This window comes from Giraffa tippelskirchi, chromosome 2, assembly GCF_054371585.1.
Source record: "Giraffa tippelskirchi isolate mGirTip1 chromosome 2, T2T-mGirTip1v1.2.pri, whole genome shotgun sequence".
Taxonomy (NCBI): domain Eukaryota; kingdom Metazoa; phylum Chordata; class Mammalia; order Artiodactyla; family Giraffidae; genus Giraffa; species Giraffa tippelskirchi.
The window spans coordinates 113,433,989-113,455,710 of NC_137276.1; the positions used below are offsets into that span (position 1 = coordinate 113,433,989).

General features: G+C 50.5%; 1 protein-coding gene across 2 annotated transcripts in view; it reads right to left on the reverse strand.

Annotated features, from left to right (window-relative positions):
- GALNT2 (polypeptide N-acetylgalactosaminyltransferase 2) overlaps positions 1-21,149 on the reverse strand; it is a 183,011-nt gene extending 161,862 nt beyond the window's left edge. For both annotated transcript variants that reach the window (XR_014078078.1, XM_081574387.1), the window contains exon 1: positions 20,966-21,149. Coding sequence is in view for 1 of the 2 variants with exons in the window: in XM_081574387.1 (XP_081430513.1) it covers positions 20,966-21,091 (126 nt within the window). In the remaining variant the exon portion in view is untranslated. The remainder of the gene's footprint in view (positions 1-20,965) is intronic.
- Between the last annotated feature and the right edge of the window lie 573 nt (positions 21,150-21,722).

Consider the following 21,722-nt stretch of genomic DNA (forward strand, 5'->3'; position numbering starts at 1 on the left):
TGAGCCTTACAAACTCACAAGGGAGGGGCCTGAGGCCACCCCTGAGCAAGAGGGCTGCTCAGCTGGTGATGGGCACCTAGAATGGGTGGGGCGCAGTGAGGCTGTTTCTGTCCATGCTGGGAAAGGACACACCAGAGTCTTCGTGGCAGCAGAAACAGAGATGGGTTCATAGGGCTGCTCTGGAACAGGGAGCCACAGGAAGGACCAAGCCCCTTCTCTGCCTCCCATTCTGCTGCCCCCTGGACCACGCCTCCCCCAGGGCACAAATGTGCTGTGCAAAGTCCTAACTCTGGTGGCACAGAGCAGAGTCTACAAGGCCTTGGAGCTGAGACAATAGTTGAATACATTGCACACTGAGTTTTTTGAAAAATGAATCTCTTCAGCACCCTAGGGAAAGGGTATTGATTCCATGCACAGAAATATTCCCAGAAGGGTGAAGGCCAATTACTCAAACTTCCACAGAGGGAGGGAAGGTCACCTACGAGAACACAGTTGTCACCCAACACATGTGCCTTCTCACCCAGGCTCAGCTCCCATTAGTAATTCATGAATTGCTGTCCTTATTTACCAACCGTTTACAGCTCTGGTTTATGGAAACCCCAGACTTTGATGGATAACCTCCTAGGTGAACTAATAACATTGAGTTTCCAAACCTATGAAACCCTGAAACCCAGGGTGATTCTCCATCAAAGTTCTACCTGAAATAGCTCACTGGCCTGAAAAACTGACCAGGGCTTTTGAAGAAAATAATCATATAAGCCTCAAAGGTTTCTACAAATGTGTTAGATACACATAATTGTATAGAAGTAAAGAAAACAGACACAAAACATCAACTTCACCCTGGAGAACCCACTTTCAGCATCTGTAAACTCGATGCAGTTTATTATTCCCCAACAGAGGAATCAGCCTAAGTCCAGGAACCTCGGAAGCACAGGCACCCCCCCAACTCCTGCGTCCCAGCCTGCACCACCTGACCCTCTCCGAGGGTCTCGGTTACTGGGCAATGGTCCCTGCTGGGTAGCCTCTGCCCACACTCAAATGGGCACATGCAGGGCTGTGGGGGAACAGACAGGGTGTTGTGCAGGGTGCTGAGCATCACTCACCAATGCCACAGCAGACTGGAAGGGATGGCTTTGTTCATTTCCCTCGAGTGGCTGACAATCAGTGTCCTCTAATAATGAAAAAGTTCCTGATGCTTTTGATCAGCTGGTACTTGATCAGAGTTTTCCTTGAGAATTACATCCACATGGTCACTGACCCTCACACATGGGATCACACCTCCTCCCTCAAAACAACAGTGAAAACAAACCAACCCCACCCAGATTAAACTAAGATAGGAAAATAAAATCCCTACCGAAAACCTCAGGCCACTCCTGATATATACTCAGTCCAAGAAGGAGGCTGCATTTCCTTTAAGCTTCAAACAAGTCATTGCCATATATGCTGATCATTACTTTTATTGTAAATGGCAATCCTTGAGATTTCTCTTTAATGCAGCAAGTCAAGTGCAATCTACAAGCAAACCCCTTCACCCTGCGGATACTTCATTTGTGAGATTCAGTAGTAAAACATGAACACTAAGCATGCTCCAACAGGCGGGCCCCTGCTCACCAGGGCAGGGAGGGCTCGGTTCAAAGCGGCCTGCTCAGGGCTCAACATGTGAAAGAAGAGCACGCAAGCTGGGCCCAGCTGTAACACCACCTCCACCTCCGCCAGCAGCTTCACAGGTGAAACACCTTGCTCCCTGAGATGGAAGGAAATGTGCTGAGCTCCACAAAACAACTTCAATTTCTAATGAAGTGTGCCAGGTACAACTTTTTTGGCCAGGAAGAAGGAAAGATGCGTGCACATGTCTGAGTGTGTGTGCATGCATGTGTGTGCACAAATGTATGTGTGTGTAGCTGCAGACATAAAATGATTTTCCAGCAGCTGAGTTAAGGCACAAGCACACACACACACACACACACACACACACACACACACACACACACACACACACACACACACACACACACACACACACACACACACACACACACACACACACACACACACACACACACACACACACACACACACACACACACACACACACACACACACACCCCACACAATGTACGGAACACTTTCTACTGATGGGCACAGGGTAATAAGTGCCTGAGAGGCAACACCTCATCTAACCCTTGTAACAGCCCCGAAAGCCTCCTTCTGTCTCCACCTCACAGATGAGGATGACAGAGCCTTGAAAAGACACCTGTGTGCAGACATAGCAGGAAGGAGAGCTAAGACAGGATCCAGGGAACCAGGCTCCAGCTCCACCAGGCACTGCAGGGGCAGACACTTAGCTGGGAAAACGGCTGTGTGCCAAACAGCCCTTACTAACGACAAGTTATGAACCACTCCTAGAGATCCTGCCCAGTGAGCCAGGCTTCAAATGAATCTTCATTTCTGCAAAAGTCTGTTCTGTGCAGGGGTGAAATGAAGGAGGAGGAACAAGGGTGAAAGGAAAATAAATCTCTTAGCACACAAAGAAACCTACTCATTTCACAACTCTTTTTCCTCCCTGACCAATAAGAAAAACCCCCCAAAATGTAAGAAACAGAAAGCCCAATGTCCATCGGATGAGTTGCTCTGCTGCAGAAAGTTTTCCCCCTTCTGTGCCTCCTCTGCTGCCCTCCCTACCTTCCCCTTGATTTGTGCCTTCCGCCCCCCACTACCACCACCAATGCACTAGGAGAATAACCACTGCTGACTTAACCACTGCTGAACACAGGGCAGTGATAGGCATCCACTCTCACTGAATTCTTGTTCCAATGACTCTAGATGCCATCAGTGCCTCCAAACTCCCCAAATAATTGAGGATATAATTTTCTCTTCTATCACATCCTCAGAACACCAAGCCCTGGAATAAATCCTATCACTGGTTCTCTACAACCCACAAAGGTGGACAAACCTCACTGGTCACTCAGCACATATCTGGGGCACCCATCTCCTCCCTGAATTTAGGAGGCCGACTTCAAACCCTTCTCAGGTCGCATCATGTGTTTCAACAGATGCTACCAATGATCTTGCTCCCTTTGGCAAATGACTTTTGGAGCATTGCCTGCAGTGTGGACAGACTGCATGCCCACCCCTGGGACTCCAAGTGTCGCCTAGAGGTACCCCAACATTTACAAATGTAAACCCACCTCCATCTTGTCTGTCTCACGCCCCATGTCTCCAACCATCTCCACACTAGTGGTGTATTGTTTCACAAGCGCTCATCCAAGGCACAGAGCATTACAGTGACATGTCAGGGGTAGCTCCAAACATCAGGAACGCAATGAATACAAGAACATCAGAGGCCGAGCCCCAGGCTAGGCTGCCCAGAAACCCCTGTAATCAGGTATCTTGTCCAGAGATCACTGGCTACATGCAGAAGCATTTTATGATGATAAATTGGTGGAAGGAGGGTTAATAATGAGAAACTTTTTTCTAAACACAGCTGGAAGGGACTAGGCTGCTTAAACACAATTGACAGTCCTATGCCCCACGACCTCTCTCCTGTCCCCATGTCCCTACACAGCCCCCACCTTCTCAGACGCAGTGAAGCAGCACCAACACCAATTAAGGGGCAATGATTTAAGAACTTGACTTACAAATACCGCTGAACCTGTTCAGCTGCAGCAGCAGTGCAGCATCTCCGGAGGGAAAGGCAGATGCCATGGTCGCCTCCAAGTCTATGTTCACACTACAAGTGAGGAAAAGCCAGATCTGCACCCAGAGATGATGGCAACTCCCTACCCTGAGCACTTCTGCCAGACCACGGCTGTCACAGGTGGGAGACTCAGCATGAAAGTGGCACAGTGACTTGCTAACCCCAGGCTGGGTCACCTAGAAGAAGCAAAGTCCAGGGAGAGGGAAGCAGGGGCCAGGCTATCTCACACAGGGCAGCAGACCCTTCACTGAGCCCAGGCTCAAGGCCCTTGTCGTCACCAGGACGCCACCAGTCTCAGTCTCATCTTAAGGCTGGCAAAATACCACCCCTTGCTGGGTGCCAGGCCACATGCAGGGAATACGGTGACTGGCACAGATAAATCCCTGAAAATGCAGCCATGCCCTGAGCACTCTCTGACCTTGTGGGGCCCTTGTCCACCATACTTCCATTTGCTGACCCTTTTGCTTTAGACTGTACAAGCACATCAAGTTCATCTGGCCCCAGGACCTTTGCTCATGATGTTCTCCATGCCTGGACAGTCTTCCAGCATACCCTTCTAGATGTTAGTTCTCCCTCAAATATGCCCTCTTCAGTCCTTTCTGATGAGCTTCTGTGGAGCTCCCCAAAGAGCTATCTGATCCTGCCTTGGTGGCCCCCAACCCTAGTCCCGCCAAGAATGCATGTTCCCAGACCTTCATTTGCCTCACTCCCTGTGGCCTCCCTTGGGCGAGTACACCATGGCTATTGATGAATGTCTGTAAAGAAGGAGGGCTGGAAGGGGAGGAGCTGAGCAGGTGCTGGCCCTCAAGATGCTCAGTCTACCACAGGCGTCCTCAAACCCCAGGACACAGACCAGCACTGGTCCCTGGTCTATGAGGAACTGAGTCACACAGCAATGGGCAAATGAGAGAAGCTTCACCTATATTTACAGCTTCTCCCCACTGCTAGCATCCCCCAGATCTGTGGAAAAGCTGTCTTCCACAAAACTGGTCCCTGGTGTCAAAAAGTTTGGTGACCGCTGGTCTACTGGATGCAGGGGTGCAGCTGGCTGGGGAGTTCTGGTCTCAACAGGGGCACCTGGTGAGGGACATGGGATGATGGAGGGCTGTAAGCCCCATTCTCTGCTGGATCAGCAAGATCCTGGAGATACAGACCCTCCACTCCACACACGTGTCCCAATATTCAAGGGCTATTCGAGCAGAGATCAGGCCCACCCACGCGCTGGCTCCTCTCCTCGTCTATCTCAGGCACTGCTTCCGTCTTGTCACAGACAGATCAGAGGATGGGACAGCGGGGCCCTGCAAAGGGGAAGGGCTGAGAGATGTCATGGGGATCTTCAAGCACATGTAGTTATAGCTGCTCCCAAACATCCCAGAGTCACCAAGCAAACACTCAGCATGCACACAGACATCACTCAGAGGAAACCACATGCTGAATGCCAACCACCTTCATCTATATTCTCTGGGTATCATTTAACAGCTAAGACAGCTTTTTCAAGGAAAGACCAGAGTCTTAAAATGGGATTTTAAATCTCAAAACATTCAATGTTCTGCAAGCATCTGAGGGTTGCAAGTGATCTTTAGTCACCTCTTAGCCTGGCTCCCGGCTCTCCCATCCTGGCTCCCTAATTGGTACTTTAAATGTGCATGATTTGTGTGTGTGGTTTCCCAGCTGTCAGCTTGGGCAATGGCTAAGTTTCTAGGTTTCGTCCACTGTATCTACATGTACAGACCTGAAACTACACCTTCCTTCTTACAGCTCCAACACTCCCTTCCTAGAATAATTAGGTAACACAGGAAATACAGAAGGTATCAGAGCCAGACTGTACCCCAGCTCACACTGAGGGGGTGGGGCATGGAGCAAGGGGACCCCACAGGGAGAGTCAGCTCCAAGGCCTCAGGAGGAGCTAGCTTGCCAGAACGTCTGTGGACTGAAAAGGCAGGACTTGAAGCCAGACACCCATGAAATTACCATCCCATCAGCTCCTCCATCAAGCCCATTAATCCATTAGGTCTGCTTTGCTCTTGGTGCCCCTGGGAACATATACTACACTTTGGCCAATTACAATATCTATCTTAAAATGTAACCCAAATGTGACATTTCTGGCCCCACTCAGCACCAAAACTTCAACCTGAGCAAAAATGAAGCATGCCAAGTCCACAGCGATTCCACAGGCCCAAGAGAGGGAGACAGAATACAGAGGGCAGAGAGCTTCTTTCCTGGGGTTCTGCCCTGATTTATATCCTAGTCATCAATTCACACCATGAAGTTACCCTCCACCTGGGTGTCTGCTCCCAGCAAGGCCCCTGCCCCTCAGAGGAGCCCAGAGATGTCCCCGAAGCATCTGTGAAAAACAACAGTGAGTACGCGTGCAAGTGAAATTAAAGGAACCCTCATTAATCTGCACCAGCATCGTCCCCACCAACTCACTAATTTGCATCAGCTCCCTCCCCACAAACACAGCAAGGGTAATAGGCAGTACCATCAGGATTCGAACCCAGGTCTGACGTCACAGCCAGCCTCCTTCGATTACCATAACCGAAGTTCAGGTTTCCAGGTGGATTACTCGTCTTGAAATCATCACACAGCATATCTATTAATCTGCAGTCTAGTTCTAAGTTACCTTAATCAGAGGCATCAGAGAAACCACATGAACACTGTTCTAACTGACAGAACTAGTCCTGCCCTCACAGGGGTGATCTGCTGAGATTATTGACTCGTCACCCACTTGTCACTCACCTACAGTTTCAAAAGCAAGTCAGAAACTGAACTAATGAAACTAAAAGAATGTTTACTAATTAAAACCTTGTGGGAAAGTTTTCAAATACAGCTGTATTCAGATAATAACAGCTCAAGATGTAGAAAAAAAATAATTGCCAATTAAGAGTTTTTAAAAATTAATTATACACTCATGTAGTTAAAAACCACATCCTTGTATACTTTTCAAAGACATGAGACTAAGGGATAAAATTGGGAAACAATGTCCTGGTGGGGGCGGGGGGTGGGAAAGTTCTGGCCCACAGCTTCCTGCCTCTCCCTCCAGCAGACTTGGGGCCCAGCAGGCACTCAGCTGCCCTCTCTGGGGCTGTCTCCTCACTAGAGGGGCAAGGGTGCAGACCCTCCATCCTGACCACCCTGCCAGGAAGAAGGCCCTATACGAGGTCCATGCAGACGGAGGTGCTTCCTGGAAAGTAGGCTCTTGGCTTAAACACAGTGTGTGTTGTGTGTGTGTGGGGGGGGGTAGCCTGGCTCAGTGGGCACAGATGCCTGGGGCTGGTGATGCCAACCAGAGGATGGCCCAGCCAGCCAAGGGCACGAGCCCCTCCCACCCTGACACCATGAGACTTCACATCCACGTTTACGATGTGGCTACCAGGACCCGCTCTAATTGAACAGCAAAGAGAGATGGTATATGAAGAAACCAAGGTACAGAGCGGCTGAGTAACCTGCCTGAGTTTACAGAACCAACTAGAGAAGCCAGAATTCAAACCCAGGCGGTGGCCCCTGGGCAACACATCCTGTGTGCCCTCTCAGCATTTTAGCTCAAGTCAGCCACCCACCCAGCCAACAGCTTGATGGCGGTATCGCCCTGTGCTCTTCCCTGCAGACTCCCCCCAACCCCTGGCCTGAGCCAGGATGATCTGGATGCTCTCCAACTGCCCAGTGTAGGTATGTCCAGCTGCCCAGCTGCCCACAGAGACCTGGACACTGGCACAGGAACTCGGCCAGCTAAGTGGGCAGAGCCACCCCCTCCAACCCAGCATGTGGGGGCCTGGGGCACCAGATTCATCCCACAGGCAGTCCAGACCCACACACACAGCAGCCTCCCTCCCCATAGAAGCCTCAGCTAAACTCTCTCAGGACTAGGAAAGCTTGGCTTTCAAACACCCCTGAGATAACAGGAAGGAATGTCAGGCCAACAGGAATCAGAAAATCCCTCTGGAGCAATATGCCACCATGCATTCCCCACCAGTGAGGCAGAAAAACTCTTTAAGCTGAAAACTCTATCTTAAGTATAAACACTTAGATGCCAAATCGGAGTCATGCCTATGGAGGGGATACTTTACCTACATTCTGCTTCTTTGGAAAACAAGAGACACCCAAGTAACATCTTCTTGACACCGACTGATGGGGGGCCTCGTAAGTCACCAAGCACAGACGGAAGACAAGCCTCAACAGCCTCTGCACAAGGAGGCCTCACGAGGCCTCACCTGCCTCCACAGGCTTGTCTATGAGGTTTGGACAGCCAAGCTATGCCTTTTTCCTGATGCCCAGCCTTAGGCCCGGAACTCATACCACCCAAGAACAGCCTGGGCTGGCTCGTGACATCAGCACTTTGCAATGTAAAGGTTAAAGAGTGATCACCAGCCTAGGCAATCAGCACCTTCCAGGCTGAAGCAGCAGCTCTGCAGCAGCGAGACAGAAACCTGCCATTTGTATGTAACCTATTGGTGACTCAGGACTGCGGTTCTGAGACCAGGATGGCTGCAGCCGACCTTCTCTAGAGCCAAATCTCAGGCAGTTTTGGGAATACTAACATTCCAGCCCCAGCCATGCTACGTCATGACTGGTGGGGCAAGTTAATAACCTCGGGATCCGCAGAACACTGCCTGTTAGGGCAGGAGGCATGCAAGCAGGAGGGGAGGAAAAACTGATGAGCCGCAGCTAAAAATGCTTCAGGCTTCTCAGCCACAGCACTGATACAAATGTGCAGCACCAGGAATTATACTTCAAAGAAAACATGCAGCAGCATATATTTGTCAAAAGTCTCTCATATACAAGTACAATGAAAAGCATGAGGCTTTTACAATAATATCCTGTGGGGGAAACAAAAAGGAATAATATATATTTATTAAAGGTCTCCCACGTGGCTTCCCAAATCAACCACAGCTCAAATGGAGCACGTGTGACAGCAGGCAAACTGCCTGCGATAAGTGAACGTACAGGCATGTGTTCTGCCCTCCGGGTGCCTGTCACACAAGAAGGGATCGGCAGTGTAATAAAACATCCACGCCAAACACTGCTGAGCAACAGCGTCTCTGGGACAGTGAGCAATCTGGCCAAAAGTAGGCGATCTCCCAAACTACCTAAATTGCTACTCTACCATCAAAAGGTTCACAAAAAGTAGCAATTTCCAGAGAATTTAGTTAATTCTTAGAGAAGAAACGGTACCAAGCATAAGAATAGTTTCTTGGTGATACAGGCGACAATTCAGGATCTTAGGCAACCTCTGAAGCATTCTTTTAAAAAGAATCATCACTAGATATTCCTAAATTACAGAAAGATATATAGAGGCTTATGTACATTTTAACTGACTATGCTATTGTAATTTATGAGAAATATATTTTGGTCATTCAGATGACAAAAATATATTTCTCATATATATTTGGTCTTTGTCCCTGTTTCTGACTCACAGCTCCCCAAACCCTCGGGATTTTCTAAGCAGTAAGAGACACAGAAGCATCTTTTGTTACGCTTGGGCTTTTGTCCTCTGATCCACAAGGTGAAATGGGTGTCCTGTTACTCACAACAAGCCCTTTCCACCACTGCTGGGCTGATGTCAGTGAGGAGGCTTTTGGAAGTGCCTGCAGATGGGGGCTGGTTGCCAGGGGAACCAACCATGAATAGAGGAGTGCAACCTTCAATCTCACCCCGTGATTTCCTCGAGGGAGAGGGGCTAGAGTTTAACTCAGTCACCAATGGCCAATGGCTTGATCAATCGTGTCTATGGAGTGAAGCCTCTGTAAACCCAAAAGGACAGAGTCTGGAGAGCTTCCAGGTCGGGGAACTGGAATGTGTCCATGTGCCACCACGCTGGGCCCCAAGTACCAGGAGGAGAAGTACCTTTGTTTGGGACCTTACAGTGGCTGCTACATATCTCTTCACCTGACTGTTAACTTGGATCCTTGAATATCGTTTGTAACAATTCAGTAATCTAGTAAATAAATGGGTTTTCTACTCTAGCTAATTAACTGAGCCCAAGAAGGGGTTCATGGGAACCTCTGATTTATAGCATGTTGGTCAGAAACACAGGTGACAATTTGGGCTTGCAATTGGCATCTGAGGGCGGGCAGTGTCGGGGGGTGGGGAGTCTGTAGGACTGCGCCCTTGCCTATAGGACCTGATGTATTTCCAGATGGACTGTGTCAGAACTGGGTTGAAAGGCAGGACATTCAGCTGGTGTCTGGACACTGACTGGCTGTTGAGTGGAAGCTCACACCCCCCTCCCCCCACCCCCCACCCCCACAAAGTTACTGGAAACTGGGAGTAGAAACCTTTCACTGACTGTATTACAAAGTCTTAATTTGCTTTTTAAAAAATACTAGTTTTCTGCTGGTTTGCTAATTTAGGTTACATATACCTATACAATTTTTAAACTTTTTAAATAAAATTTTCTAAGTAGGCAAAAATAAAGTAGTATTATGAACCCCAGGTGCCCATCAGTCATTCAACAGCACACTCAGTCAATCTTGTTCCCTCACAATTTTCCAACAGTGGTGGTGTCACCGTGTCCATAAATACTTCAGTTTATGTCTATAAAAGGTAAGGATTTTCAAAAAACATAAACACAAGGCCATTACTGCCACTAAATAAAATTAATAATGATGCCTTAAATTTCACCTACTATCCAGTCCCTATTCAACTTACCCCTAATTATTATTTCTTAGCTCTTTCTCTAGTTATTTGGGTGAGCAACTGTGAACTTCTTAAAGGGTGGCAGAACACCATGTTCACATCTACAGACTTCAGCACTCAACAGGGTACCTCGCAGCCAGAAATGCTCAAAAACCTTTCAAAGGTGCTCATCAACTGTGCATCTCTCAAAAAATAAAAAGCAGGAAGTTCTTCAGTTTACAAGGATTCTGGGGACTGGGGATGAACAGACGTAAATGCACACATTTTGATGAGGCTACCATTTCCCCTCATTAAGGTCAGGGCCTGGAGCTGGGATCTCATAGAAGAAGGTAACTGACACATGAGAAAAAGAAAGGCTCTAATCATGAATTCTTGGATGCACTTTACTTCCATAGTCTGACATGAGATTGAGGTGTACCTCAGTGATCAATATCTTATGTCTACCTCTATAGCTTTCTACCTCTTTCTGTTTAGTGACCTTTACTAATTTACCAAGCCTCTCTGACTCTCAGCTTCCTCATCTGTAGAATGGGGATAGTTCTTGTAGGTAAAGAACTATCATGGCCTGGGCTGTAAAACACCATCATGACCAGCACTTGCTCAAACACAAAACACACCCACAGCAGAGTCTGCAGGATGTAGGTCAGTGCCTTGGAAGAAAATTTCAGAAGCAATACTAAAGCAATGTAATCTCCAGACACAAAATCAAGTGGGACAGAAGTGGAGGGTGAACTGGGAAGTTAGGCAAAATTCCCAGAAAGAGTCAAAAGTCAGCCAACTCTACATGATGCCAAGCAATGGTGAGAGCCCAGGGCCCTCAGGAAACACTGCATCCACCAGAGCTTGGAGGTACAGAGGAAGAAGACTCTTGTCTCAAATAAACAGACACAAACATCTCTGAGGCAAAAAGCATACAATGGAAGATTTCACATATATTTTCCTTTTTATCTATGCACAAGAGTGATAAATGGAAAAACTGATGTCTAATTAAGTCTAAAAGAGTTCTTTAAATCATTAGAAAATAAAAATGTTAACTGATAAGAAACCACCATGTCACAGTTCAATGGAAACTGTTTTTTCTTTCCTAGTGGTACATAAGATAATGGTTTTACAAATAAGAGCATCTTAGATTTGACAAAAAATGGTATATTCCAGACACAGGGACACATCAGTAGTCACCAAAAGTAAGACAGGAAGGAAAACAAGTGCATCACTTACTGTGCAGGGGAATGGGGGTGGGAGAGTGGGAGGAGGGATTGGAGAAAGGCGACAAGTCTTGAAGGTCACAGAGCAAGAGCTCACAGTCTAGGTCAGTGGGGTAGCCCCTGAGGTAAGAAGGACCAGGGCAATGGCCTCCCACACCAGGCCAACCGGCTCAGCCTCCAGGATGGTCACACATCTTCAAACACAAGAGTTAGCGTTAATTTAGGGGCGTCGCTAAAACACAGGCCTTGACTCCAAAGTTCCCATAGGGTAACTCGTCTGAAGTGTGTCCCCCTTCAGGAGCAGGACCCTTCAGGAGGAGACATGCTTCCTTTCTGGACAAGCCCCTGATGCAGAGATGAAGAAACCTTGAATGGTGGCTCCCGAGTCAGAAGTCTTTAAAATGACCTTTCCTTTGCAGCCACGTCCATGTTCTGGTTTTTTATCCAGAAACACGTTGGCGGCACAGCACACATCACACCCCAACAAGGCATCTAAAGACCCCTCATGAATGCCAATAACTACTATGAAAAGCGGCTGATGCTCTTGCTTGAGAACTCTACCTAAAGAAGCTGCAGGCAATGAAATCACATGTCTACTTTATTTCCCACAAATATCACAGATCACAGTGCTTTAACACAACCCCATTGCCAAGAACAACCTCTCCAAAACCCGGGGACTAGGCAGGCCCCTAACCTCCTATTTCCTGCAGATGAGAAAACCACAAGCCTCCCCACCCACAGCAACTCACAGAGACAATATCCCAGTGGAAACTCCATACAGGAGCAGGTGCACAGGGACCAGCGGGACTTCTCATTAAACGGTGATATGTGGAAAGCACTCTACAAATGAGCCGTGTGATTGAACGGTGAGCCTGACAGTGGACGGGGAACAATGTCCACCCAGTTCAGCCAGCCCTGCAGAGACCAGCTCAGAAATCACACCACGAAGGCTGTTGCATGAGCACAGGCCACAAAGTCAAGCAACAAATTAACCTGCAGCACCTAACGTGGTCCCCAGCCCAAGGCGGGAGAGGGTGACCTGGGAGCATGCATTCTGTGTTAACCAGGAGAAGAACACTCCTCACCCAGGACTCCTTGAGGAACAAGAATGAAGGCCCAAGAAAGAGAAAAACAATTATCAAATACTAACACATATATATGGAACCTAGAAGGATGGCACTGGGTATTTGCAGAGCAGCAATGGAGACACAGACATTGAGAACAGACTTGTGGGCCCAGCTGGGGGAAGAAGGAGAGGGTGGGAGATATGGAGAGAGTAACCTGGAAACTTACATTACCATATGTGAAATAGACAGCCAATGGGAATTTGCTGTATGACTGAGGAAACTCAAACCAGCTCCCTAACAACCTAGAGGGGTGGGATGGGGAAAGAGGTGGAGGGATGTTCAAGCAGGAGGGGACATGAGTAAACAAACCTAAGGATGATTCATGTTGATGTTTGGTAGAAACCATTGTAATACTGTAAAGCAATTATCCTTCAATGAAAAATAAATAAACTTTTTAAAAAAGAATGAAAGACCTGACCTCGCCACAGTATAGAGGAAACTCCACCACTGACAGACCAGAGGCAACAGATTCCCAGAAAGAAAACTGGCTCAATATTTAGCAAAGGAAATCAAGGCATAGAAAGAGCACCCAACAGGTCAGACACTCTGAAGCTGGAGTTGCTCCTGCTCTGGGTCTTGGCTCAAACCTGCTCAATCTGCACCTCGCAGGCACCAGCCCCTCTGTTTACTGTAACCTGGCCCTCCCTGACTCCTGACCCCTCCGTGGCACCCCTCTCTCCTCTGCACTCAGCCCCTTCTCACACTACGTCTTTTCACCACCTATCTTGTCACTACCTATCACCGTGTTTGGTCCCACTGCCCCCAGGGTGAAAGTTCCCCAGGGGTTGAGATGATGTCTCTGTTCTAATCACTGCTGTAGCCCAAATACCGAGGAGTGCCTGGCACACAGCAAGTCTCAAGCAATACGAATCAGAAGAATCGATGAAAGGGCCCGCAGCCTGTTTTCGTGTCTGCTCCTGCCAGCAGGCAGCAGAGACTGCAGGACAGACAGAGGCCTGAGGACAAGAACACGGGAAACATTTCACACAGCAAATGGTAAGGATGGAGAAAGGAGCTCAACGTAGTGACCTCCCATGGAGTATTCCTGTGGGTGCATCCTCTCTAGAGCACCTTCTGGGAGCATCCCACCACCGTCAGAGGGTTTGGGCACTGGCAGCGCATGGAAGGAACCTGGGAAGCCTGCAAAGCGAGGGCCCCATCCCACAGGGAGAAAAAAGAAATCAAACTCATGCTGACCACAGCAGTGGTTCTTAAGTGAGGGCAATCCTGTCTCCCGGGATGCCTGGCGAGGCCTGTACACATGGTCACAGCTGAAAAGGGTGGTACCACTAGCATCCAGCAGAAGCTGCCAAATATCGACAGTGCACAGGTCAGAACCCCTGCCCCCAACAAATGTTATCTGGTTCAAAATGTCAACTGTTTCAAGGCTGAGGGGCCCTGCGCTAGAGTGACCACTGCCCCCAGGCGCCCTCGTCCCTGCCAAAATGCTGGTCCTGATTTGGGCTCTGGGAATTCAGCAACTCTCTCCCTGGAGTCCAGCCCATCCCTCCTCCCAAACAGTCACTAGGCAGGACCAGGTAGTCAGCGGGAGGGGCTGGGAGGCCAGGTGGGCAGACCAAGGGCAGGCCAAGTCACAAGTGATCAGGTAGCCCCTGTGAGAGTGGGGACAGGGGCACAGGACTTCCAGAGCCGAGAAAAGCTATTTAAATGTAAGGCCAGGAGTAAGAGTCTATGTGACGGATTTGTTTTTTTCAAATCCAGCCACAATGAATCACTGCCATCTTCGTCCTAGCATGCTAAGAAACCCAATCTGTACAAAATGACACTTGCTTCCTGGGCCTATAATACTGGTCATGACTAAATGCAGAAACGCCCAGTGCCTCAGTCTGCCCTGTAGGAGGCAGATGCAAGCGGGAGCCCAGACCCACCCACCTGGGCACGGAGGTAGAGAGGGCAGTGCTCCTCAGGGAATGACTTGCTGGCTCTTTAAGCCTGTGGGAGAGGCTCTCCTGACTGGACAGATAAACTGGACAAGTTTTACTAGAACCTCCACACTGAGGGTTCATCCTTCAGGTCAAGTATGTAGCCAAAGGTCAGAGCATCCTCACACCGGTTAGGAAAACAAGGTCAATTCTACTTGGAGAGCAGGAGTGTCTGTAGGAGGCTGGCACCAACACACTCGATGTAACTCTCTCCATGGCAGCTCCTCAGCAGACTTGGCCTGTGCCAGGTCCCACCCAGGCGGTGTGCTTGTGGAAGTGCTGGGAGGTCCTCCCGTAGGAACCACATCATAAGGCAGCATGGTGGTGAGGGTCCAAGGCCAAGGTGGTAGAACAGGCATCCCCAGCAGCAACCTGGAATCAAAGGCTCAAGGGGAGGCCACCTTTCAGGTCAGGGCAGTAAGGCCAAGCCAACACCTGCTCTGATTGAAGCAGTGTCTCTCCAGGAGCCACGCTCAGTGTATCTAAGGACAACTGTGGCAAGGGCACAGAGGCCGGGTCCGGGAGGCCCTGCAGTGGGGGCGGATCAGAGAGCAGGAGTCCCAAGGGAAGAGCCGGGCAGGTGGGGGCGGAGGGGCTCCAGAGAGGGGCATTCATTTAACATCCACATGGAAGGCTCTCAGCATCATGAGCTGTGTGACATGGCCGTGGGTGTGCTGCCACCTCGACATCCGTCTGCCTCACATGTCTCAGCATCACCTACACAAACAAGAGCTTCTAGGACAGGGTTCATGGGGAGAAAAGAGGAAGAACAAAAAGGGGGCGTGGGTTTGGCCAGTTTGGGTTGTTTTCTCACCCCATGATTTCTGCTGAGCCACTAGGAGACTTCACAGATTTCTCCCAGGAACACCTTGCCTTCTTCTCTGGATCTTGGCCAGAATCTGGCAGTCAGCTTCTGTGTGTACCTGGTCTCTGCCCCAGGCAGCCTACCACCTCCCTCCACTAAGCCAAATGCCACTGGATTTGCTAGAGGTTTAGGCAGCAGAGCACTGCCTGTCTTGAAATCAGTATCTTCCCAAAGTGACTTCTCTCTCCCTCGAGATCTCAGAAACATGAATAGCAGCAACAATAAATTGTGAGTGTGTGTGTGTCTGTGTGTGTGTATATCTATAAAATCACATAATTATAAACAATATATAGTTTCATATACATAATTATATACATGTCTCCCCTTGCCCCACCCCAATTGTTCTTCTGACCTCCTCTCAAATACCTCTTCCCCTGATACAAACAGAAGACCCAATAGGAGTTGGGATGGGAGACTCAAAAGGGGCCTGAAGCCTGCACACAACACTAACAGCTCCCCAGGTGCCCCGAGCCCACCCCGGGGGCCGGATGGAGCCCAGGCAAGCTAGCCTGCTCCATGCTGGGGATGGTGGGCTCTTTTACTCTCATCAGGGGGCTGAGAAAAGAGCCCCTCAGCTCTTGCCATCGGTCACAGCCTGCTCCTGTCATGTGTGAGCCCCATGGTACTCCAGTGGAGTGACACTTGTATTTTCTTTAGAAAAAATTTTCCCTAGAGAAACTTTGTCAGATTTGCCATTTGTCAGATTCTCTGGCTGTACAATGGCTTTCCCCAGCTCCTGCATGCCTGATCTCAACTTCAAACCCTCCTTTCAAGTGGAATTTAACTGACTAGCTGGCAGGGTGTGGCCTAGGTCCCCTCCTCAACCCCTTATGGACATGCTCACAGATCTGCTGATGTCCATGAAAGCACATAGCAGCCACTGTGCTCCGCCTCACCTCCCACATGTGGGTGATGACAGGCACCTCCCCTCCTGCCAGGAGGAGCAAGCCAGCAGGCGGAGGGTGAGTGGGGCACCTAGAGCCTGGTTGTGGGGGGTGGATTGGCCTCCTCACCACAGGAACCCCACTTAGGGACACGATCAGTGACACTCCAATGGTTTAAACCACCAAAGAAAGATATGTCCTGCACCCACTCTCCTGGTGGCTTCCCACAGACAGGAGCCCCACTCTGACACCACAGCTGGAGACAAGAGAGCTGGCATGTTGTCCAGACCACTTTTCTAAAAGGTAGTCTTTGATGTCACTCAGAGTCATGGTACCGGCCCAAATGAACCAACCAAATCAACCTGGGAGGAATGGATGAAGGACTGAAAAAAAAAAACCTCTAAAGAACAAGAAGATGACAGTTCAATATATTTTCCTAGTTCAATATATTTTCAAGAAGATTCTAGGCTTTTTCCCTCCCCGCACCCCACCCTAGACACCATCTACTCAGCACCTACTATTTGCCAACACCTACTAACAGCATCTAGTCTTTAGCCATAAGAACTATCCCTATTCTAAAGATGAGGAAACTGAGGGTCAGAGAGGTTTGGTAAATTAGTAAAGGTCACTAAGCAGAAAGAGGTAGAAAGCTAGTCTAGTCTTAGTGCCAATAAATGGATCCGTGCCATTCTCCTTAAATGTCTCCCGCCCAGCTCAAGAAACACCAGTGGTTCCCTATGGACAATCAAACTAAGAACCAACAAGTCAGCTCAGCTTGGCATTCAAGGCCCTTTATGATTTAGTCCCAAACTCTGTCAATTGTACATTCTCATATTCCCCTACAAACATATTCACTCCAGCCAAGTGAGGCCCCTCAGTACTCTTAAGGAGAGGTGAGCCCCTCCCCAGAAACTCCCTCCATACCTTACCCAAAGGCGCCCAGCTTGGACCCCAGGGCAGGGACTGCAGCACCCGCTCACAGAGGAAGGGCAAGGGGAAGTGATCAGAAGGACAGGCCCTGGTCATGCCCTACAAGAATGCTTTCCCTGCCTCCCAAGGGTGTGGGAGCACAGACAATGGGTCCTGGGCTACACACACTCTCTCTCAGGAGAGACCGTTCTTCACATACTAGAAAACTCTTCCCTCTCCAACCAAAAGAGCCACACTTCACCCAGAGGCACATTCATTTCAGCAGAAATCCTTTCCTTTCTCTGCAGCTCCATCATGCTAAGATACCAAGGCCCAGAGGAGGCTTAACATGATTAAAATTTTAAAGTATTTAAGATGCTCAAAGGCAAGGCATCCTTGAAGCTCAAATCATCAATTTGGGGGAAAGAGAGAAATATGGGGGAGGGAAGGCTCTATGCAAAAGTAAATAATTTCAAGCAATAATATGCACAAAGGTCAGGTTTGTGCATATGGTCAGGTTGTATTGACCATACAACCTGAACTCCAGCATTGAGTCCTGATGGACAGAGGAGCCTGGTAGGCTGCAGTCCATGGGGTCGTGAAGAGTCAGACACGACTGAGCGACTTCCCTTTCACTTTTCACTTTCATGGATTGGAGAAGGAAATGGCAACCCACTCCAGTATTCTTGCCTGGAGAATCCCAGGGACGGGGGAGCCTGGTGGGCTGCCGTCTATAGGGTCGCACAGAGTCAGACATGACTGAAGCGACTTAGCAGCAGCAGCTGCTCCTATTGAGTTGATTAAACCCGCATTGTGAGGTGAGTGGGTTCTCTGGGTTTCACCAGATGGAGAATAACTGTCCTCAGAGGAGTTATTCAACAGGCAGGGCACACAGTGACAAGCCTGGGCTGGGTGCTGAAGCAGCAGAAACTCTAGTCAGGCTCCCATCAGACAAACAATCCCCCAAAGCCTAATACTGAAGCCTGGTACCGTGTGAAAAATGTCAAGGTGAAGTGAAATTGACTAAATGTGGAATTAGACCCTTGACTTGAATGGTACAAAATGAGAGAAGAAATATAAGTCCACTTGCACCTAAAAAACTATAGCTAGTATTTAAGTTCTGCCTATACACACATACTACGTTAGCATTTTTATGCCCATATTTTCACAAGCCAGAAAATCGATACATTTCCTTTTATCGCGAGGATGAACTAAATTTGAAGAGACTTTCTAGTCTCTGAATCCATGGAAACAACTCAGCAGGAAGAAAAGACCATGCAGTTTTATATTCTAGACTAAGAAATTCCGGACACAGGTTCTATTGACTCCTCCAGAAACGGTCTTAGAACACTAAGACCTCATATTCTCTTTAATATAAGGGTCCAAGCCATGTTAACGAGTCTTCTCCAGTTTCAAAAGCTATTGCATGTACACAACTCTTCTTCAACTGACGAACTGTCAAACCATTCTAAGGGCTAGGATTAAATCCTATGGTTCACTGACAAAAAGAATAGAATCCCCAAATCACCAATCCATGTACAATTGTTCACTTTCCACATTTTTTTCTGTGTGGTCTCTGAATCTTCCTATTGCCACCTGGCCACAAGTTCTAGGACTATTACTTTCTTTTTTTTTTAACTAAGGATCAACTGGAAGACCCTTCAAAAACCATCCACCAGCTGAAGCCCACCAGGGAGAAGTCAACCTCTCCAGATGGTAATGCCACCCTGTTGCTGTTTCCAATCACACATGCTAATGAAAGCTGCTGCTGCTAAGTCGCTTCAGTCGTGTCCGACTCTGTGCGACCCCATAGACGGTAGCCCACCAGGCTCCCCCATCCCTGGGATTCTCCAGGCAAGAACACTGGAGTGGGTTGCCATTGCCTTCTCCAATGCATGAAAGTGAAAAGTGAAAGTGAAGTTGCTCAGTCGTGTCCGACTCTTAGCGACCCCATGGACTGCAGCCTACCAGGCTCCTCCGTCCATGGGATTTTCCAGGCAAGAGTACTGGAGTGGGTTGCCATTGCCTTCTCCGCTGCAGACCAAGGAAAAGGGATCACAAAGCATGGCTTGTGTATTTGGTTTTCTTTCACATGAAAGGCAGGAAGCTTTGCCAGGTCTCACCAGCACACCAGGCTACACGGACCTGCGAAGGCACTGTCTGCTGGGAAGCAAAGCTTTTGAAATAATTCCAGTTTAATATGACCACAGTTTTCAAAGGGCTGCACTGCGTGCACTGGGTGCACCACTTTTTACTGTTCAAGGATGAACAAACTCCATGTACCTGAATAACAGTTCCTTGGATTAAAATAGGGAAAAGATAGAGCTAAGAGAATCTGTCAGCTCAGAAACAAGCTAGGCCAATTCTGTACATGAGAAGACTTTTCCTTTTTGCCCCTCTAGATATAGCCTAACAAATTCACCATGAATCAAATAAGACATCTGTCTCCATCTAATACCTTCAGCTGAGAATGAAGGAAAGGACGGACGGAAGGAAACCTCTGAAGTAGCCAGACCTCAGCGTTGACATTTACGGTCTGACTTTAGGGCTAAAGTCTTTTCATCCAGTTACTAGCGTCTTTCTTGTTCCAGGATACCATTCTCTGGTTCAACCCATGGTCCACCTTCATTAACTCAGAATTTCCTGGATTTAGGCTGACAGTAAACGTCACAGTATAGGGGTTACACGGTGTGGGGTCACTTTCAAAGCCTGGTAGTTACCAAACACGACAAACACCGCTGGCGGCACGCGCACCGCCCAGAGCCCCGCTCTCCCGGCAGGATCGCAAGGCTAGGCGCCCTAGGCGCTCCATTTCCTTCCTAGAGCGGCTGGCCGTCCAGAGCGGCTCACGCGGTCCCCACGGCCCAACCCCTCGGCCCTTGGAACCCATCTAGAACACACTCAGCAGAGGGACCACCCCACTGAACAGGAGCGAGGGGCTGGGAAAGGCGGACGCCGGGGGCCGCGCTGAAGGGCCGGCCGAGCCGGTCAGGGCGAGCACCGGGGCAGGGAGGGCACGGTCGGGGGTGTGGGCGGCCGGCCTCACCCGGGGCGCCGGGGCCTTCCGTCTGCACCGCCAGGGCTGTCGGTTCCGTCGGGCGCGGGGCTGGCTGCGTCCCCGCCCCCAGGGGCAGCGGACCGAGACCCAGAACTGCCCCCTCCCCGCGGCGCGGCGACGAGGGGGAGGTGGGGGGCTGCAGTGGCTGGTTTCAAAGGGCTGAAAAGAAACTTGGACTCCTCTCTCCCAAGGTACGTGACACGTCGGAAAGGCAGCCGCCTCTCTCCCTTCCCCCCACTCCCTTTTGTGCTTCCCAATACTCTCACCCCCAAACTTCTCACCGCAGGGGACTGGGCTCCCGGCGGCCAGATGATACTCAAATTAAGAGAGGCAGAGAGCGGGGACAGGGGGCGACTAGAGGCGTCAGCGACCCCAGCCCCGGGAGCTGCGCGGGGTCGCCCTCTCCCGAGCACGGAGAGCACAGAGCGGCCGGCGGCGCCCCCAGCACCAGGGACTCAGTCGCGAGGCCCAAGGCGGGGGCGGATGGCCAGAGCCGAGATCCGGGCGGAGAAGGGCAGGAGGGACCAGGAACTCCCTCAGTGCCCGGCGATGCGTCCGAGCGAGGGGCCTCGGCGGCGGGGCCCGGGCGCATGGGCGCCAGGGGTTCCGGGGGCCGGGCCGCGGGCAGGCACCCCACTCACCTTCCTGCCGGCGCCGCCGCCCGCGCCCGCGGCCAGTGCGGAGCCGCCCCCCGAGTACATGTAGTAGGCGATGCCCAGCACCCACAGGAAGGCGAAGCAGAGCAGCATCCGCGAGCGCCGCCGCATCCTCCCGACTCGGCCGCCGGCCGCGGCCGCTGCTCGCGAGTCTGCCTGGGGCCGCGGCGGGCGCGGGCCGGGGAGGAGCGGAGGAAGGGGAAGGGCGCGGCGGCTCCTCCTCCGGCGCGGCTGGCGGCGAGGGCGGCGCGCGCCCAGCGCCTGAGCTCCGCCCCGGCCGGGAGCTCCGCGCGGCGCCCGAGCAGGAAGCGGCAGCCGCGGAGGCGGCCAGGGGGTCAGGGAGCAAAGGGCGACCAATCGGCGGCGGCTGCGGGGGCCCGGCGCGGGCGGAGGAGGGGATTACCGCGTCTCCACGGCGGCGGCTCGGATCCCCACGGGGAGTGCCTCCGCCGGCCGCCGCCCGGCCACCTCTGTGAGTGACAGGTGGTCGCCGGGTCCCCAGGGAAGAAGCGCACACGTGCGCACACACACAGGCGCCCACACTGGGGACAGCGGGTCACTGCTTCCTCGCGCTGCCCGGCTGAAAGCACTACCTCCTCGGTCCTCAGTCTTTGGGACCACCCCAGACCCCTGGCAGGCTTCCTCTTATTGGCCGACCGAGCTGAGTTTTTTGGTGCAAATCCCCTCTCCAGGACCCGACTTGGCTGCTGCTCGCTGCAGTTTTCTTACCAATCTTGCAGCA